At 38.0% G+C, this 19,762-nt stretch overlaps 1 protein-coding gene across 7 annotated transcripts in view; it reads right to left on the minus strand.

Moving 5' to 3' along the window:
• The window catches only part of PDSS2 (decaprenyl diphosphate synthase subunit 2), a 269,730-nt gene that overhangs the window by 166,296 nt on the left and 83,672 nt on the right, over positions 1-19,762 (minus strand). For 6 of the 7 annotated variants that reach the window (XM_081828740.1, XM_081828742.1, XM_081828739.1 and 3 more), the window contains exon 2: positions 9,090-9,224. The exons of the other annotated variant lie outside the window; for it this stretch is intronic. In XM_081828740.1, coding sequence (XP_081684866.1) covers positions 9,090-9,224 — 135 coding nt within the window. The remainder of the gene's footprint in view (positions 1-9,089; positions 9,225-19,762) is intronic. 7 annotated transcript variants of the gene reach the window in all.

Consider the following 19,762-nt stretch of genomic DNA (forward strand, 5'->3'; position numbering starts at 1 on the left):
TTTTTAAAGATTTTATTTATTTATTTGAGACAGAGAGAATGAGAGAGACAGAGAGCACATGACAGGGGGAAGGGTCAGAGGGAGAAGCAGGCTCCCTGCCGAGCAGGGAGCCCGATGCGGGACTCGATCCCGGGACTCCAGGATCACGACCTGAGCCGAAGGCAGTCGCTTAACCAACTGAGCCACCCAGGCGCCCTATGCAGTGTGTTTTTTGCTGTGATGTAGTCAGGCAGGCTAATCTATAGCAAGATATTTATATACAATAAACGAACTCTCAGCTGAGTAGATTAGTAGCTGAGCCCACCTACTTTTTGTGGTTAATTATACTTGTTTTGTAAGAGGCTGTTCTTATTTTGTGTTTTTCTAACAGCTCTGGTGAAGTAATGACTTGTGATGTACAGTATGCTGAACATAAAGAGCCTTCCCCTTTCTTGTTCAACATATAATTGCTGCATTTGTGCATGCTGTGTAAGTTGAAAATAACAATAAAAAGTTAATGAAGAAAATAAGTACTGGTTGTAATGAATTAGTAATATTGCTAGATTTGTATCTGGAGCTTATTTTTATTGTTGTAAGTAGAATACAATCAATAGGAATATGTAATCAAAGTGCACATGCTTTCATCTCTTGAAATCTCTCTGAAAGGGAGCTGAGATATCTTTAGGAAATTATCTTCAAAAGCCTACTCTAAATTCAATTATTTGGCATAATCACCTTAAATCACTGTCAATAAGCACTTCTCACTTTCAAGGTTCTTGTAGTACAAAAAGATACACTTTAAATAGGTTTTTATTGCTTTATCAGTGTGAAATATAACTTTCTTTTAATTTTCTAGTTAATTTTAATCATACAATATGAACAGATTCTCTTCATAAAAAAAGTCCCCTTTGACGATTTCCCTATAGCTATTCCCAAACCTACCCCCTCCCTACTTCTTCCAACCACTGTCATCATCAGGAGGGTGAGGTTTCTTGTAGACTCTTTTCTAGCATTTATATACGTCATCTTAAAAAAACAACAACAACAATATTTACTGCTATATATTTCAATATTAATTATTTCACATTAATATAACTGAGCCCTAAATAAATATAATCAACATGTTTCTACTTAGGCCTCTTTTCTTTTTTTTAAAGATTTATTTATTTATTTGAGAGAGAGAGGGAAAGAGTGAGCATGAGTGAAGGAAGGGCCAGAGGGAGAGAATCTCAAGCAGACTCCTCCGGAGAGGAGCCAGAGGTGGAGCTCGATCTCAGGACCCGTGAGATCATGACCTGAGCTGAAATCACAAATTGGATGCTTAACCAACTGAGCTACCCAGGTGCTCCAAGCCTCATTTCTTAAGGTATTTTTTGATTTGGTCAATCTCCAAGGTAAATATGGTTTCTTAATTTTGTTACGCACTTTTAAGTACTAGGCAGATTCTAATGTGCCATATGAAGGTGGAGATTGATAGTCTACTGTTACCATGACTTAGAAGTCATCAGAAATTAATTCCTACCACATTAAAATGATAAATTATGAACTACAATATTTCAGCTGAGACCAAGATTAATTCCCTAAATTTAAAGATTTGTAAACAACAACAAAACTCACTTCTTTTACCATTTTAAAATTTTCCACCTTTCTCCTTAAATTAAGATTTCATTTAGACCTTCAAATATTCTGCTACCACTTCTTCTGTAACAGCATCCCAAGCCTGACAAACTTTCTCTTAGAGGAGAAAGCACTGTTAACATGAGTCATTTTTTTTTTTTTAAAGATTTTATTTATTTATTTGAGAGAGAGAATGAGAGAGAGCACATGAGAGGGGGGAGGGTCAGAGGGAGAAGCAGACCCCCTGCCGAGCAGGGAGCCCGATGCGGGACTCGATCCCGGGACTCCAGGATCATGACCTGAGCCGAAGGCAGTCGCTTAACCAACTGAGCCACCCAGGCGCCCAACATGAGTCATTTTATCAAGATGTTTTCTAGATTTACCTTACAGTTATGTTTATAATGCTTTTTTTGGCAATTAGTTCTTAAAGCCCAACAATGACCTTAGGATATAATCATTAATTTAACATTAATCAACTGAATAATAGAGTTAAAAAAAGAATTAGCATAGGTACCAAGAAATTGATGGTGTCCATTTTAAGATTTTGTTTCTTTATTTGAGAGGGAGAGAGAGAGTGAGCGGAAGGAAGAGGGAGAGAGAATCTGAAGCAGACTGCATGCTGAATGCAGAGCCCAACACGGAGCTCAATCCCACGACTGTGAAAACATGACCTGAGCCAAAACCAAGAGTCAGATGGTTAACCAACTGAGCCACCTAGGCGCCCCGATGGTGTCCATTTTAACATGGATGATAAACCTAAGAAAGTAAATCATTTTGCTTCACTCCTGCTTTATTAAAAAAAAAAATCTATACTTTATGCATTTTCACAGGCTACTTGATCTTGTCAAAAAGGGCATAAGATAAAAGTTCAGGTCAGCCCAGGGACTCTAGGGTCCTCATTCTAATAGCAGGACTAAGCTAACTACCAGCTTTTACCAGTTTTTATGAAGTGTGTAAGTAAAACATATATACAGTTAAAAAGAATTCAGACCACTGAAGAGGACATAAAATGAACGAAGTCTCTCGTCCCATGTCCCCCCACCAGTTGCCCCTCCCCAGGGGTGACCACAGTTAACTCTTTGTGTCTCTTTTAAAGCATTTTCCATGCATAGAAAAATTCACTGTCCACTCACTCAAGCCCCAATGGGATCAAACTGTAATATGTTTCTGCATCTTTCTTTTTGTCTTGATTTTTTGAGATCTTTCCAGATCAGACAAACAGACCTCCTTAATCCTTTTAAACACTGATTTGATACTCCCTTGCATCAGTAACAACATGGGCTCTATTGGTGGATACTTTGATTGTTTCCCTTTTTGGGGGTTGCTGTTGTTCTTTCAAACTATGCTACAAAAAGCATTCTTATACATACATCTTTGAGCATTTATGTTAACGCATCAGCAATTTTGCTAAATCAAAGGGTGGCTGCTTTAAAATAAAATTTATAGCTAAAAATGCTATAGCTACCCCAAAGCTGGGCAATGTAGTCTAGCTGAATAGTCAGGAAGAAAACAAAATGTGGTTGGCAAACTTGTTCCAATCTCTTTTATCAGTTAAATAAGAGGTGCTGGGAAATTTCAGGCAACAAAGGTAGAACGAAAATATGTGGTCTGTTTATAACTGCTAGTACCAAATTATTTTCTAAGTAACTGTATCAATTAATGTCCCTACTAACAAAGCATTCAAGTGCTTACTTCCTTACACACTCACAAACATTGGGTATCAAACTTTTTAATCTTTGCCAATCTGACAGGGGAGGACAGTGATTTTGTTTTAATTTGTCCATTATGATGAATTCCAGCTTTTTTCCCCTGCTATTTACTAACCATCTATGATTCTTCTTCACTGAACAGCCTGTTCATTTCTTTAGTCCATGTTTGTGTTGTTTTATCATCTTCTGGATTTATAAGATCTTCAACTGATTTGTTTATTAAAAATTGGCCCTTTGGCTTGTATGTTGCAAATATTTTTGTAACTCTGGCATTTTCTTTTGACTTTATGGTAATTTTTTCCCACTGAAGAATTATCTTTTGTGCAGTCAGATGTGTTTTTTGTTTATAGTTTCAGAGTTTTGGAACCTTTTAGGAAGGTCTTCCTTGCTTGAAGATTAAATAATAATAAAAATTTTAAAAATGATAATTTAAAATTATTATTATTAATCAGCCATGATCATATAGTCATTGACTGCCATCTATGTGTTAGAAATATGCTGAATGCTGGGGTAACATGGAGAAAATAGATCATCTGAACTATGTTTCATAGCACACAAAGTATACAGTCCTCTGTTATCAGTATTACAAATAAATTCAGAAAATGATCAGTCCATAATTTTATTCTTATTCATCAGCTCACCTTCACCCAGAAGGAACACTGTCACTACGCTGGTTCCCCAGGAGCAGCTCATTCTCCTCCCTCTGGAAATGGAGTTGAAGGCAACATAAACTCAGAACAGTTTAAAAACCTATCAGTAAAACTTCAAGCCATATAGATGCCAGAATGGAAACTGCGGGTAACAGAAGTGAGTAAATAAAATGCCGTGAAAGAAGGAATAGGTCAAAATATGAAGGGAAAACAAAATAAACTTTTGATGATGGGGCGCCTGGGTGGCTCAGTCGTTAAGTGTCTGCCTTCGGCTCAGGTCATGATCCCGGGGTCCTGGGATCGAGGCCCACATCGGGCTCCCTGCTCGGCGGGAAGCCTGCTTCTCCCTCTCCCACTCCCCCTGCTGTGTTCCCTCTCTCTCTGTGTCTCTCTCTGTCTAACAAATAAATAAAATCTTAAAAAAAAAAAAAACTTTCGATGGGATTTAAAAAATTTTAGGGGCGCCTGGGTGGCTCAGTCAGTTAGGAAGCTGGCTCTAATGATTCTGGCTGAGGTCACGATCTCAGAGTCCTGGCTGAGGGTCCATGTAGGGCTCTGCGCTCAGCAGGGAGTCTGCTTGAGGATTCTCTCTCTCCTTCTCCCCCTGCCCCTCCCCCACTCTCTCTCTCTCAAATAAATAAATAAAACTAAAAATAAGATAAAAAATGAAAAAATTAGTATTCTGCAGCACTATGTGTGTTATTTTTTTGTATTTTTAAATGATATTCCATTAATACTTTCCTTCTTTGAAATGTCACTTTACATCTTATTTTACATGATAACTAACCCAAAAATTTGAGACTTTTTCATGTTCCATGAAGAGTACTTTAGAGTCTGCTTTACCGCTCATGTCCTGAATTAGAAGTTGCAAAGGACATCATAAGGTACAGTCACTGTGGAGATACAGTCCCTGTTAAACTACTCTAACAGTCACATACTGTAAAATGTATGGTTCTAATGTTTATTTTGGTCTACTACATTTATGTTCTACGGAAGTTCAGTCATGCAAAGATTTAAAAGAATACTCTGTCCAAGGCACTGGTGTGCTATAAATATATACAAAGCTGGGCAAGGTAGTCTAGCTGAATAGGTAGGGGGAAAAGAAAATGTGTTTGGCAAACTTGTTTCAATCTCTTCTACCAGAGTTAACAAAAGATGTTGGGAAATTTCAGGCAATGAAGGTAGAATGAAAACATGTGGTCTGTTTGTAACAGTTAGGTAGACGAGAAAGAATTGGATCAATTTTTGCTAAAACCACCAAGAAAGCTGAAGCATTAGTAAAGAAAATTCACCTAAATTTCTTTAAACTTAATAATTATGTTACATTAGAGAAGTCTGTACTTTGTAATGTCATGTTTTATATATTGTAATGATTTTTTGGTACATAAAATAAAAATATTCTATCATTAAGATAATAGGAAGTTATCTATTTATGTTCTCAGGAGTGGCTAGGGATACCTGGCAATTTAGTAATAGTTTTAAAAATTAATTTTTTATTATGGAAGTATAGTTGACATAGAATGTTATTTTAGTTTCAGGTGTACAACAGTGATGTGACAATTCCATACGTTACTCAGTGCACACCATGGTAGGTAGAGTCACCATCTGTCACCATACAGCATTATAGCCATACTTGTTTGATTGATCACTTTTGCAACCAATTTTTTAAGTCAGGATTGGTGGAATAAAACTAAAGCCCACAGCCTTGTTGGCAAAAGGCTACGGTAGATGTTTATAGTGAATTTTATAAATGTAGCTCTCTTTCCTGTTTTTCAAAATGTAGTTATTACATTTTAGCCTCACTTCTGCCTCTCTTGGCCATTAAATGGTAAGTTTCCTAAACATATCCACAGGTTATATCCATCAGTTATATCCTTAGGCCAAACAAATAGAGGTCATCTAACTCACTTTTGGTCCCTTAGGTAATTTACTCAGGTCCCATTATCTGATCTCAAAGTCAAGTTTATGGGAGAAAAACACAAACAATTGTAAATCCCAGCAGTTTGGAGGTGAATTACAAATCTCCCAAGTCAGTACTTCCCTCAAATGTTAAATAATTCACTGTGGCATTATAGATACAAGCCTCCAGCAAAAGTTACACTTGAACAATTAAGGAAGCAAGAACCAAACAAATGACTTCAGGGGTAGAGAAACAAATTAATGATTTCTCATAGTACTGTGCCAAATTACATTTTCACATTAACAAGTGTGTAAAACACCCAAGCATCACCAATGACTTACTAGATTAAGTTTGATTATAGAAAATACCCTGGAACAACACACCAGGATTATTTGCTAAACATAATTATGGATTCTATACACTTGGGTATGAAACCCATTTATATTATTTATAAAGTTTTTATATTCATAATGTACCACCTACTCTTGTAAAGTTCTTTTACAATTGTTCATGTTACAATAATCATCTGTCAAATGTGTTATATTCCTATAAAGGATCAGAAGGTGATGCAAATGTTTTTTAGTGGCCAGGTAAGAAATTCAAAACACAAGATCACATCACAGTGCACTGTGCACATACAGGTATCACGACCTGCCTAGTAGAAAGGGGGCACACTTTAAAGTAAAAGCGGGATTTATGGGGCGCCTGGGTGGCTCAGTCGTTAAGTGTCTGCCTTCGGCTCAGGTCATGATCCCAGGGTCCCGGGATCGAGCTCCACATCGGGCTCCCCGCTTGGCAGGAAGCCTGTTTCTCCCTCTCCCACTCCCCCTGCTTGCGTTCCTGCTCTCGCTCTCTCTCTGTGTCAAATAAATAAATAAAATCTTAAAAAAAAAAAGTAAAAGCGGGATTTAAATACCAACTCTATGACTTTCCATCTAGAAGATTTTAGACAATTCTTAATCTCAGTATTATCTTCTTTTTCTGCAAAATAGGGATAACTCATTTATGCAAATATTTATGGAACACCCATGCATCAAATAGTACTTCCCAAGGGTTATTTTTACTTTAGGATGAGAGATAATAAAACACAGCTGGTATTCATTAGAGGTATGCATGGTCACCCAATTGCAAGAGCAGAGGCCTGACCAATCAAATAGGGTCAAAGTCGGCAGACTGAAAATCAACAGAGTTCCTAAAGGAAACAAAGATACACGGGATACAAGGTGCTATGGGGTCCGTTTGCTTTCCAGGGATTAACAAGGTTATTGGTATTCATTACAGATCTTTATGTATTTTCTCTAGTTAACGCAACTAAACTCAATCAAGGGCTCTCTACAAAACCATAAGGTAAAGTTTTGAGCTCTAATTCAAACAGGTTGGGGGAAGGATGTAGATGTATAAAAGGTTTGCCAACTTACTTTCCACTCAGAAGTTTTTCAAAGACATGCTTACAAGAAGAAGACCCTTTTCGGCATACTAATTTAATGGATAGTCTACCCTATGTAAAATAAGTTCCTTGAATCAGACTAGAAGGGCAGAATGGAATCAAGAAAAAAACATATGAAATCTGGAAGGAAAAAAACCGTAGTTGGACCCTCAACTTGTCTCATTTGCTAGCTGTGCCACCTTGAAAAAAATCTCAAGATTTTTGAATCTCAGTTTGCTCAGGAGTAAAGTAAGTGTTAACGACAACTCTTAACCTGTAACACTTTTGTAAGGATCAAATGAGGTAACTAATAAAAATGATCAGTAACCTACAAAACACTAAACAAATATAAATTATTTCACAGTGAGTAGGGGCTGAAAACGATACCAAGGTTTCTTTTCTGGTGAAGATACTTACATGGATAAATGGTAAAAGGTCTGCAAAATTATCCTGGCTGGAAGAGGGGTCATTTGTAGCCATGACAGTAATAATTTTGCTTGCTTGTAAATGAGGAAGTATCATTAGACTTCATAGCTGGTAAGCAGTAGTCATCTCTAAATATTATATAAGAAAAAATGTATGGATAAGACTAGTAGGAATAAAAAAAACTAAGGTATGGATTGATTTTTAAAGAAAATCCATTAGATACAGTAGCCATAAGTCAAACTTCCTAGAAATGTTTCCTTTTGTGAGGAAAATTTCCTTGTCACCCAGGTTTTTAGAGTGGTTTTAATTTCACATGCCAAAGTCCACCTGCAGAGGCTATATAGAGGCTCTAGAGAGGCTTTTAACACAATGTCCAGCACAATCAATACTAAGTTAAATAAAGTTATTGATACACTATTACTAAAAAATATGCAGTGATTTTTTTTTTTTTAAAGACTTTATTTATTTACTTGACAGAGAGAGACACAGCGAGAGAGGGAACACAAGCAGGAGGAGTGGGAGAGGGAGATGCAGGCTTCCTGCAGAGCAGGGAGCCCGATGCAGGGCTCGATCCCAGGACCCTGGGATCATGACCTGAGCCGAAGGCAGACGCTTAACGACTGAGCCACCCAGGCGCCCCCAAAAATATGCAGTGATTTTTTAAAAAATAAAAAACTGAAAATTTTAAGTTTGTTTTATATGAAGCAAAAACGACTCACACTCACATATTTGTTTTTTAGTCTAAGTGTGTAGGAGAAAAAATTTCTTATTCTAGTAAGTTTAGTAAAAACCTCTTCACCATAAAAATAAGCATAATGAAATGATACAGCACTGAAGTACACTACTTCTCCTAAAATGATAGTTGCAACATTATTTTATAGTTAGGTATCATTCTGAGTAGGTTTAAAAATCATAAATCCCGGATTAAGTCTCTAAAGAGAAATACCATGATGGCGAAGGAGGGGTAGTCACGAATAGAAAATTTTAAACGGCCAGAATAGAAATGAAAGTTTTCAAATGTATAGGGAAATTTACCAGTGATGCATGGAGCTGCTCCGTCTATTAGACTTGTTAAGAACAATAAAAATACATTTAAAAAAGAGGGGGGTGCTTGACTGGCTCAGTAGGAAGAGTGTGTGACTCTTGGTCTTGGGGTCATGAGTTCAAGCCCCACACTGGGTGTAGAGACTGCTAAATAAATAGATAAGTAAACTTAAAAAAAAAAAAGAACAATAGAAATACATTTTTAACCTTACAAAATATGTTAATCTATCCGTGAATCTGAGAATGACAAAGAACTAAATAGTGATCTCCACTGACCACTGTTCAGTAAAAGGAAACACAATTTAGAAAGCGATATCAAAAGACTAAGTTCTTCTTACCATGAATAGATCCCACCGACCATGTCATAGTTCTGACATGAAGTATTCATGCTGCTGGGCCCAGCTGCTTTAGAAATAAGTAGCACCACCAAGCCCCTCAACTGCAGGTTATGCCAGCTATCATGTACAAGCCCCCTGCAACAAAGAAAGAAGAGGATTAATATACTCTCACAGAATCAGCCGCATCAAGTTACTATTCACCCAGACTTCCAAAATCAGAGAATGGGACTTGGGGAAAGAAACAGAAGTGGGGGAAGAAGGAGCTAACAGGAAAAAGCAATGAGTTCCAGAAACAACTAGAGAAACCCATGGATGGTTTTAAAAGTGACAGTCTCCAATTGTGAGGCCTAATGATCTGGCTTCCCCCTCTTTCTGGATTTTCCTTGACCCTACACCTCACACTCTCAACCGTTTGCTCAACTCAGTTTTAAATTGCTCTGTGGTAGCTAACAGCAACTGAAATACAAATTGTATGGCTTGGATGAAGTGATATTATTTGGTGAAGATGGTGGTAAGGGAGAGTGGTAAAAAATGATTTCTGCCTTCACAGGTAGAGAAGATGCTCAGAGAATTAAAGGACTTAAAAATTTATCTGATAAGTAAAATGTAAATGTATGCCATCAGCAAGTCTTGCCATTTCCTATTATTTATGGAAAGCATTATCATTCTAGACAACAATATGGCTTTAACTTAGCATGTCATTTTATTTTTGCAACGAGTATTGAATTTTCATAATTTCTACTATAACTAAGGCCAGGAATACATTGGTTTTTTCCTCAGAGTATTGCAAATGGTTGTCATATAAGAACTAAATGGCATCATAAGAAAGAAAGAGAGGAAGGATGGACAGACGAGCAAATGAACAAATGAATGAAAGAAAGAAAGGAGGAAAGAAAACTATGGGCAATATAATAAATATTAGAACAATGCTCATGAGCACTAATCAAATAGACATTATGCATACATAAATAACACACAAATATAGTTCTTGAATGTAGTGAAAAAAAGTATTAAAATTGTATTATACTTCATTAAATTATTAAGTCCTCCTTGGTAAATTTTGAACAATGAATTAATTTAAATTAACTAAGTTAACATAGCCAAAATTAATGAGTTAGTTCATTACTTAAGAAAAATCTTTGCCCCTCATCCCTCCAAACAGAAATTTTAAAAAGGGCCCCTTTGTACCCTTTCAAAATAAGACAGATCTTCAGGCTCTCTGCAAAGAAACAGATATAGCTCTTTCTCTAATTATATTTTCCCCTCAATCCAGTAAGTGATCGTCAGCAAGTTTGAGGGGTTAGTAATTTTTAAAAAGAAGTTCTAATTTCCTAGGAAAAAGAAGCTAATTTATAGTAATTAAGTTATATCACAACAGAAACAAACAATCATCAGAAATAGCCAAAGCTTCTCATTGTCATGGAGCTTTCTACTTAAATCCAGTAGACCTGAACAGAAGGAAGGCTGGGAAGCACCCTATTTTATAACAAGTAAATGTAAAGTGGGAGCAGGAGCACTTCCTAAGTTTTCTGTTTTGAATTACAAATTTTAACTTATGCTGCTAGATCCTTATTAATGTATGACCTAAGGTGAATCTTTATTCTTCCCTTTTTAGATAATAATACTAAGGAGAAGGTCTGAATTGGCTCTTAACTTGAGAAAGGGAAAAGAGGAAGGTGAGGCTGTGTGTGTGCGCACGTGTGCTTGTTTTTTGGGGGTTGAGACCAGTTAGGGATGAAGGATATGATGACACAGTAAGAACCCCAAGAGGGCGAGAAACTCGAGAAAAGTCTGACTACATCATGCTGATGAAACAGCTCTGGCAATAGTTTGGACACCTTCCTCAAAGTTCTCAGAGATGGGACCTTTCACAGGAGACACACACACAAACTGAGAAGGAGAAGGAGAAGAACAGCAACAAATACTTACATAGTGTTTCATATATGCCAGGAACTGTTCTAAGGATTTACTATGTATTAACTAAATCAATTCACAACTCTAAGAGGAAGGTACCACAATTACCCTGATTTTGCAGATGAATGAAGAGAATGAGGCACACAGACAGAGAAGTTAAGCAACTTGCTCACAGCTGGTAGACAGTAGAGCCTTGACGAAGCCAAGATTTGAACCCAGGCCAACTGGCTCTAGAATCTATAAACACTCTTAACCATTATGCTATAGTGACTATCCAATCTGCCTCATGTCATGTACAAAACTAGTTGCTAATAAGTCAAATTAGAAGAGTGCAGCTTTAGAAACAGGTTTAAAAGAAATCCTTCTCCCATTCGCTAGCTGTATGACTTGGGAGACTGTTACCTCCGCTATAAAATGAGGTTAACAACGTCTACTTTCCATAGTCATTTTATGAAAGAAGTAACAAGAGTAAAGTATATAACATTGTGGAACCACGTGGTAGGTGATCACATAATCAGAAAATTACATTCTCTGTCCTTATTACTTTTTTGCCACCTATCTTTTTTCTCAATTCATACTGTTTTCTTTCTTCTAGTCCATTTCTCCTCCTATCTCTCAAAGTCTAGCCCACTCTACCGGCATACATAATCTCCTTTATAAAGGAGATAAATTTCCTTTTCTACCTCCCAAAACAACAAAAGTTGAGGAATTCTTCCCACACACCCCCACCCCCTGCAAACATCATCATACATCACTGAAACACTTGCCACTTTGAGAACACATTCTGAAAAGGTTAGGAAGTGAAACCGTAGTGGACTAGCTGACAGAAACCAAGAGAACAGTCAGAAAAGCCCAACTTCTGACAGTGGTTAACAACCCAGAGAAGAGACTAACAGCTTAAGTAAATTAAAAAACTGCTTCCAAACACCACTTCTTCAAATTTACTTCATTAACACGCTTAAAAAAAAAAAAAAAAAAAGCAGTACCAAGATAAACTGATAATGTCCACAGCTCAAAAATTAGCTCACAACCAAAAGAGAATAAGAAATTTTGCTTCTGAGCATAAAAAAGTCCCTAGGACTCTATATTACAGAGACACTATGTTTCATCTAGTCCAGGTTGTACTTTGCCTAAAACAGCATGAGTTCTTCTCAGTGCCTTTCTTCAGGAGGGACACTGGTGAGCCAGAGCATGTCTAGAAGTTGGTGAAATCCTAAACTGTCATGTGCATGCCTGTAGAAAAAGCTCTGGATGCTGGCTTAGAGAATAGTTCAGTTGGTGTTCTCAAATTTACCCAGGAAAAGATGCAGTGAATGCTTACTGCACATTGGGCATGGTGTAAACAACAGTGGACGACATGGCGATGGGCACTGGTGAGCTGTGGTCTCCCTTCTTGTGGATAATACAGTCTGGATTAAAAATCCCAATAAAATGTGGCATGAGCTACTTTAGGGGATGAACAAGGGCTGTGGGAGCACAGAGTAGGGGCCACTAACGTAACTGGGGGCAAAGAGGGGTGAAAGAGACCTCCCTGAGACCTTAAGGATGAGGAGGAAGTAGCCAGGGGAGCTAAAGCTGGGAGGGGAAGTAGAGGGAAAAATAAGGTGTTCCAAAGAAGAAACAATATGGGTGAAGGTTTGGAGGAAAGAAAGGAGGGCACAGCTATTTTCAGAACCAACATGGCAGGAGCACAGCATGTGAGGGGAAGAGTTGGGAGAACGAAAGCTAGAGGAATGCATGAGAGCGGTCTATTCGTCTGAAAGGGCTCCGTCTGGGTAGGAGATAGAATTGCTGCAGAAACTGACACAACTGGATAGAAAATATGAAAAAAGAGCAGGCCAATTTTGACTAACATGAAGAAATTAAAAAACAAAGTAGCCTTTGGTGATGCTGAGTCCCCTGTTAACAGAGATGTTCGGGAAGCTGCACAGCCTCTGACATACACATTAGAGAGAAGCCTGGACTATTTGACATCTGAAGTATTTTTCTTACTCTGTGATTCTTTAGGATCTCACCTCACTTATTTAATTATCTAATGCTCTACAATATGTCTAATAGGTCTAAAAACTGGAAGAATCCTTTATTGTCATCAAAATTATAGTGTCATGAATGAAAGTATTATTAATACCTTGAAATCTTTCTCACTGAAGTTCTACAGAATTGTGTTCCTTTTAGCTCATGTCAACTAAAACTTCTTTTTCACAGGAGACACTTCTGCATTCCTTCATGCAACTAATTCAGACTGAACACCTTCCATAAATTAGGCACTGTGCCACGCACAGACGCAATGGCGAGCAAAACCAGGCATGGGGCTTGTGGAGCTTGCAGGCTAGTGGAAGAGACTGGAAATAATGAAAGCATCACAGAGAAATGTAAAATCACAATGGCAATAAATGCCACAAAGGAAAAAAGATGGTACTGGGTTTATAATAGGGCAACTGACTGAGCGAGGAAAGTCAGAGGCTTCCTTGAGGAAGTGATGACTGAGATGATACCCAAAGGAAGAAGAGATGTAAAAGGGGATAGTGGGAAGGGAACAGACAAGAGGAGTATATCCACAGCACAGAACAAGGCATATGTAAGGCTGAGAGCTCTGTACGAAGTGAGGCTGGAGACAGAGAGGACTAGACCACAAAGGTCAAACAGGCCATGTGAAGACTTTTGCTCTTTATCCAAAGAGCAATGTGAAGCCACTGCAGTTTTTATTAAGCAGCTGGTGACATAATCAGATAGTTAAAAAAACCCAAAAAACAAAAAATCCTGTCATCAGTGGAAAAACGACTTGAGTGGAGGGGAAGGAGGAAAACAAAGTGGGTATGAGGAGGAGTGTTAGGAGGCTCTTGCAGTAGTCATGAGAAATATGGGGGTAGCGTGGTGCACAAGCTAGAGAGGTACCAAATCTAAAGTAATATTGCAATTCAATTTAAATAGATGGTGGATACTATGTAGTCCTGGAAAATTAGCTAATATGGATATAGCACTAATTTTAAAGAGTATCATCCTGAAAAGTCTGTAGTTGAATTTTGGGGCAGGGTAGAACTTGGACCCCTCCAAAATTCTGCTCGAGATCTACAACAGATGGAAACAGCAAACACACACTAATATTCTAATAGCTACATAATTTCATGATGGACATAAGGATTGAATAGGTGAAACTTTGTGCAACCCAGCTCTATATCCTTCTCACATTATGGTTTTATGGCTAACTGCATTTCTCACTGCATCATCGTACCTTTCCACAGCTACTACCTTCCTTCTAATCCTGTATTTCAAATCCTCAAATCACAGCTATGCCCCCCCGTTTTTGTGTGTGTGTGTTTTTTTTGAGGGGGAAAGGGGCAGAAGGGGCGGGGAAGAGAGACAATCTTAAGCAGCCTCCATGCCCAGCACAGAGCCTGACGTGGGGCTTGATCCCATGACCCAGAGATCATGACCTGAGCCAAAGTCAAGAGTCAGACACTTAACAGACTGAGCCACCCAAGCACCCCTGGCACCTTTCCATATAGCCTCTCAAATTCCATTTCTTCAACACATATGTACCAAACATGAGAGGTATACAAAGAAATAAGTGATATAATAAAAGAGTTATAATAATAGGTTCACATATGTTTAAATTGAATAATACAAGCAACAGATACCAAAGGCAGTAGAGTAACAAAAAGCTATCAGTACAAAGAGGAAGAAAGAAAAGTGCTTCTTGCGAGAGGTGCTCCCGACAGTAGAGGTAGCACTCAGACTGAGCCCGAGAGCTGGTCAGGCTTCCCTGAGCAGAGAATGGAGGTAGGCCTGGAATGGGGTTAATGGAATGGAAAGAGGGGCATCTGAGGAGAAAGAGACAGGTTATGCATGATAAGAAAGTGGAAGAATGAGGAGCAGGTTCAGGAGCTGTGGGGGCTACCCATTGGGCAATATGTGAAGGTGAACAAGCCCAGAAAAAAGACAACTTAAAGAATGAAGGGCCTTGAGAGTCAGGTTTGGAGGTGGGCCTTTATTCTGCAGGCAATCTGAAGGCAGGGATGGTTTGTCAGCAAGGGAGTAATGTGATCAGAGCTAAAGACTAAAACTGTTACTCTGGGCCTAATATTGTAACTCTGGCAGTAGCATATTGGGTGCGAAGGAAAGGACAGGGAAGATTAGTTAGGAGTAGCTTCTTCCAATAGTCCAGGTGGGAGATAATGAGGGCCTAAATTAGGGCAGCGGCAGCAGTGACGGCAAAGAAGAGCTGAATGATGGCCACAGCACGGAGGCGGAACAGGCTAGTCTGGCCAGCTGACTGCATGATGGGAGACCCTCATGCAGCGAAGGAAAGATAAGGGCTGAATGTGAGGTTCAAACCTGTTTCCTGGAGGTGATGATGCTAGCATTCATGGGGACTGGAAGAAAAAAGAGAGTTAATGGGGAATTAATGAGCTCAGTTTTGGACATGTTAACTTTGAATGCAAGAAAGACTTCCAGATGGAGATGCCCAGCAGGTAGCTGGAAATGCTGTGGCTACAGATTTGGGAAGCATCTTCAAAGAGGTGATGGCTGAATTAGTAGGACTTGATGGATGAGTTTTTGAGGAGAGAAAAAAAAGAGAAAAGAGGGAAGGGCAGGGATGAGAAGAGAAAAGGAATCTTGGAGAATCCCTTTACTTAGGGGACGGAGGAAGGATGAGTAACCACCATGAAGGAACACAGTGGGTCCACAAACAAATAAAAGGGGTCTCTGCAGATACCCAGAAAGAAACGTGAACATGCATGCACAATGGAGGCCGAGAACTACAACAGCACAGTGTACAGAAACTAGGGCCAGTAGCTGCTCCTTCCATGGGCTTTTATGGTACTTATTATAAACCTCTAGTTTCCCACTTAAAACACTGAATAATAAAAATGATAGCAACAACACAGACAAACGACAACCACAACATGCTATAATGCCAGGCATGCAATGCCTTCCAGGCATATGCTCGAAATCTCACAAAACCCATGCAAGGTAATTGGTAATATCTCTTTACAGATGAGGAAAATTAGAAAAAAGGCTGAGAAAAGTTAAATAATTACTAGTCACACTAGTCAACTAGTAATGGAAGTGCGTAGTTTGGACCCCAAAGCTAGGCTCGCTCATGCTTTATGGCCTTGCTATTTAATTACTGGTTCGCAGGTACTACACCTCAATAAGCCTGTGAAAATCTTGAAGGTACTCAGGCTTGTCATCTTTGGATGCCCTGCACCTACCAGAGTAACTGACATAGAACAGGTCTCTAAAAAAAATGCAAGGTGAGAGAATAAATAGCTTCAAGAAGTAGAACAGCAGATTCTCCATCTCACACATCCCACCCAAAGAGCCCCACTACTATTCCCGACTTTTCTCATCTCTTCTGTTCTCCATTTGCTACATTCAGCCAGTCAGCTCTGCGTCTTGAGTCCCTCTTCCTAAATCAGAGTATATTCTTTAAAAGTGACAGCCACACAGGAGAAAAGCCCCAACATACTCTAAAAAACATGCTGAGATTTTAATGCCACCCTGGAAAGTTACCGTATATGAGAATTATACCACATTAAAGGACCTAGTCCTTAAGTTTTAAATAGAGAGAACTCAATATACTGGAGTGTTTTATGTGTTTTGTGTCCTCATTTAGAGAAGTGAATGAATTGCATCACTGCCCGTGAGAGAAGGCTGTCCTCACTCTGAACAGAAGGTAGGGATTAGTTCCAGATGGAGAGTTGAGGTAGGATGGCAGAACTGGGGCACGAGAGAAAACTTTTGAGATGTATGCTCAAGAGTTCAGAATTCTAACCTATGCCATGAGCCAAATCACAATCTTCTGGTACATTTATAGTCAAATATTAAGGAAAGACTTTACCACCGACAAAGAAGGGACCATCACCCTTCAGTCCACTCAAAGCACCTCGAAATAAAACTGAATGCCAAAGAATCAGTACTGCTCAGACCCCCACGAGAAGAACTCCCTCCAATGCTAACATCTAGAGGGATAGAGCTTTACTATCTTATTATCCCACTTTAAATATATCCAATTCCAGTAAGTCAATCCAAAAAAATGTAAGCATCAAAGATAAATGTCAAATCTAACATACATGAGGTGGGTTGATTGGTAAGATTCCTAATAATGCTTTAGGACAGTGACAGAAACTCCTAGACACAATTTTTTAAACTTTATATACAGACAAGTGAAACATAAGGATTGCCTACAATGTGCACTGTTTTTGCCAAAGAACCACTAGAAATACTCTGATCTTTTCTAATTTTTTTGAATGCTGACTACAACCTGATAAATTGATTTTGCACTAATGAGTTGCAACCTGCAGTTTTTTGAAAAATAGTGTTTTAAGTCACATAAAGTATGTGATATATAAAGTCAAAAGAACTGGAAGCATAATGTAAAATTAATTAAGTAGGAATAGAATTATCACCATTTAAAAACAAAAAATCTGTCCATATACTAGAACAAATTTAGTGTTGCAAGAAAGCATTAAAACTTTTTTAATGACATGGAAAAATACTTAAAATGTTAAATGAAGATAGAATATAAAACTGTATACATAATATCTCAATTATGTTTCAATATATGCACATACATATGCATATAAACAAGGCCAAGGACAAAAACTAGAAAAAATATGGCAAACATTAACGTTTTAAATCTGGGTATCATTATATAGGTGTTCCATATACAAAGTGTCCTTGTGTTTTTCTGTATGTTTAAAATATTTTAAAAAATGAAAAGAAACAAGATAGGAAGCAAATACCTTAAATGATAATAAGCGTTTATCAACAGATTTTTAGATTAAGGGTGATTTATTTCCTAAAATGCGTAAGAGCACAGATCTCTTTTTAAGTCTGGAAAAAAAAAGTACTGTATTTTAAGAATAACAGAATTTTAAGAAGGCAGATGACTTACTACATTATAGTTGTGTTTCTCATTTCAAGAAAAAAATTTAACCCACATTTAATGAACCCCAGAGTCCTATGTTGGGTGCCTTGTGGGTTCTCATATTTCACCTTTAATTTCTCTAAGATTTAGACACAAGGCCAATGTTTAAATGGTATCAAAGAAGTGCTGTTAAAAAAAATATATAATTAGTAATTCAATGACAGTAATATTACTCAGTTGTAAAAAAAAAATTAACACTCATGAAAATTGTTTTAAAGCACTATAATTTGAGGGAGACTAAAAATAGTCTGCATGTCACAGATTTTTATATAAAATTAGCAGAAGAACTGGAGGTTAATTTCCATTGACAAAATGACCCAAATTGTATTATTCCTGCCATATCTACCCTGAGACTAAACTTCTTAGACTTGAAACAACTTTAGGGCCTGGGGTGACCAGCCCTTAGAATCTGGGAGCTGTAGCAGTCACTGACATGGCTCGAGGGCCACACGCACATCCCACCTGAATTAAATCCCTGAGGGACATCAGGGCCAAGGAACTGCCTTACCAAAGCCCTCCCCAAGCTGCAATTAGGTTTGATGGGCATGTGGCAGGAGACAGGTGCTGGGAAAAAAAAGGAAGTAAGAGAGAAGAGAAAAGTAGAATGGGGGTTAGGGCATAGGGGTAGTTGGGGAGGGGGAGAAAATCAAGCCAGGAGCTTTTCAGAAATGATTACTAACACCAGTAGTTCGATGATATGTGATTGAAATAAAAAAGAAGTATAAAATAATGTCATAATTGATCAAGTTTGCAGCAAGATGTAAGCTGGCCACCTTAGAATTAGACAATACCACCAGGAAAAAAAAAACACCACCACCCACGAGGACTTTTGCACTCAAATGATAACTGAAGATTTAAAAATATGAATGTAAAAATTAGGGCCATTTAAAAAAATAATATTTTGATCACACTGAAAACTCTGTTAAAATTATCTCATACAATAATTTTTATATACAGACCTCTTTTGTTCACATTTTTAAAAAGCAACTTAGTGTTGAAGCAAAGGGGTAGAAAAATTGAGTGCTGAATACAGGCATCATTACACTCCACAGACACACGAGACTCACACCACCACTCAAGCGGTGCCACTGGCTGAGAGTTAACGCTGTGAATTACACCTCTTACTACCACCAGCAGTCTGCGCAGGGAATAAATCAACCAAACATGAATGAGTGTTCCCTTAATGCTCAGTGCTTTTCTCAACTTGCAGTCCTGATTTTAATAGACTTTGCCACTCTAAAAGAACTGCTCTCAGATTAATCTTCCATAATTTTCTATGGTTTTACTCGGCTAGTATATGAGGATATTTTTTATTGAAAAAGAATCTCTTTAGAAAAAAAAAAAAGAATGTCTTCACGTAATACCCAATTTGTTTAGTACTTGGTGTATCAAAGTCCTATTAGCTAATGAAAGTGGTCCAATGGGTGCAAAATTTAGAATATTTGCCTGAGAATAAGTTGGAAAAGATAAAAAGGTAAAAGGTCATTCAATTGGCTTTTACATAACATGAAGAGGTGAAGCCAAAAGTAAAGATTCGATAGCAGATGGGAGAAGCCAGTAAAAATAAGCAAGTTGGAAAAAAATGATGAAACACTTTATAGAGAAACAGATACTACCTTAAGGGCAAATTGGGGTGGGGCCTGGGGTGTAGCAAAGTGAAATGCAGCATGGATTTTGGCAGGAGAAATGACTTTTTTAAAAATGAAGAAAAAAACAATCAAAATCTAAAACCATATTGTTGCAACATGATGGTTCAAAAATCAAGTGCAAAATTTTTAGGAACATCTCTTTTATTTTTCTAAAATCAACACTGAAGTCAAGGTAC

This window comes from Leptonychotes weddellii, chromosome 8 (genome assembly GCF_054177405.1).
Source record: "Leptonychotes weddellii isolate Sample4059 chromosome 8, ASM5417740v2, whole genome shotgun sequence".
Lineage (NCBI taxonomy): Eukaryota > Metazoa > Chordata > Mammalia > Carnivora > Phocidae > Leptonychotes > Leptonychotes weddellii.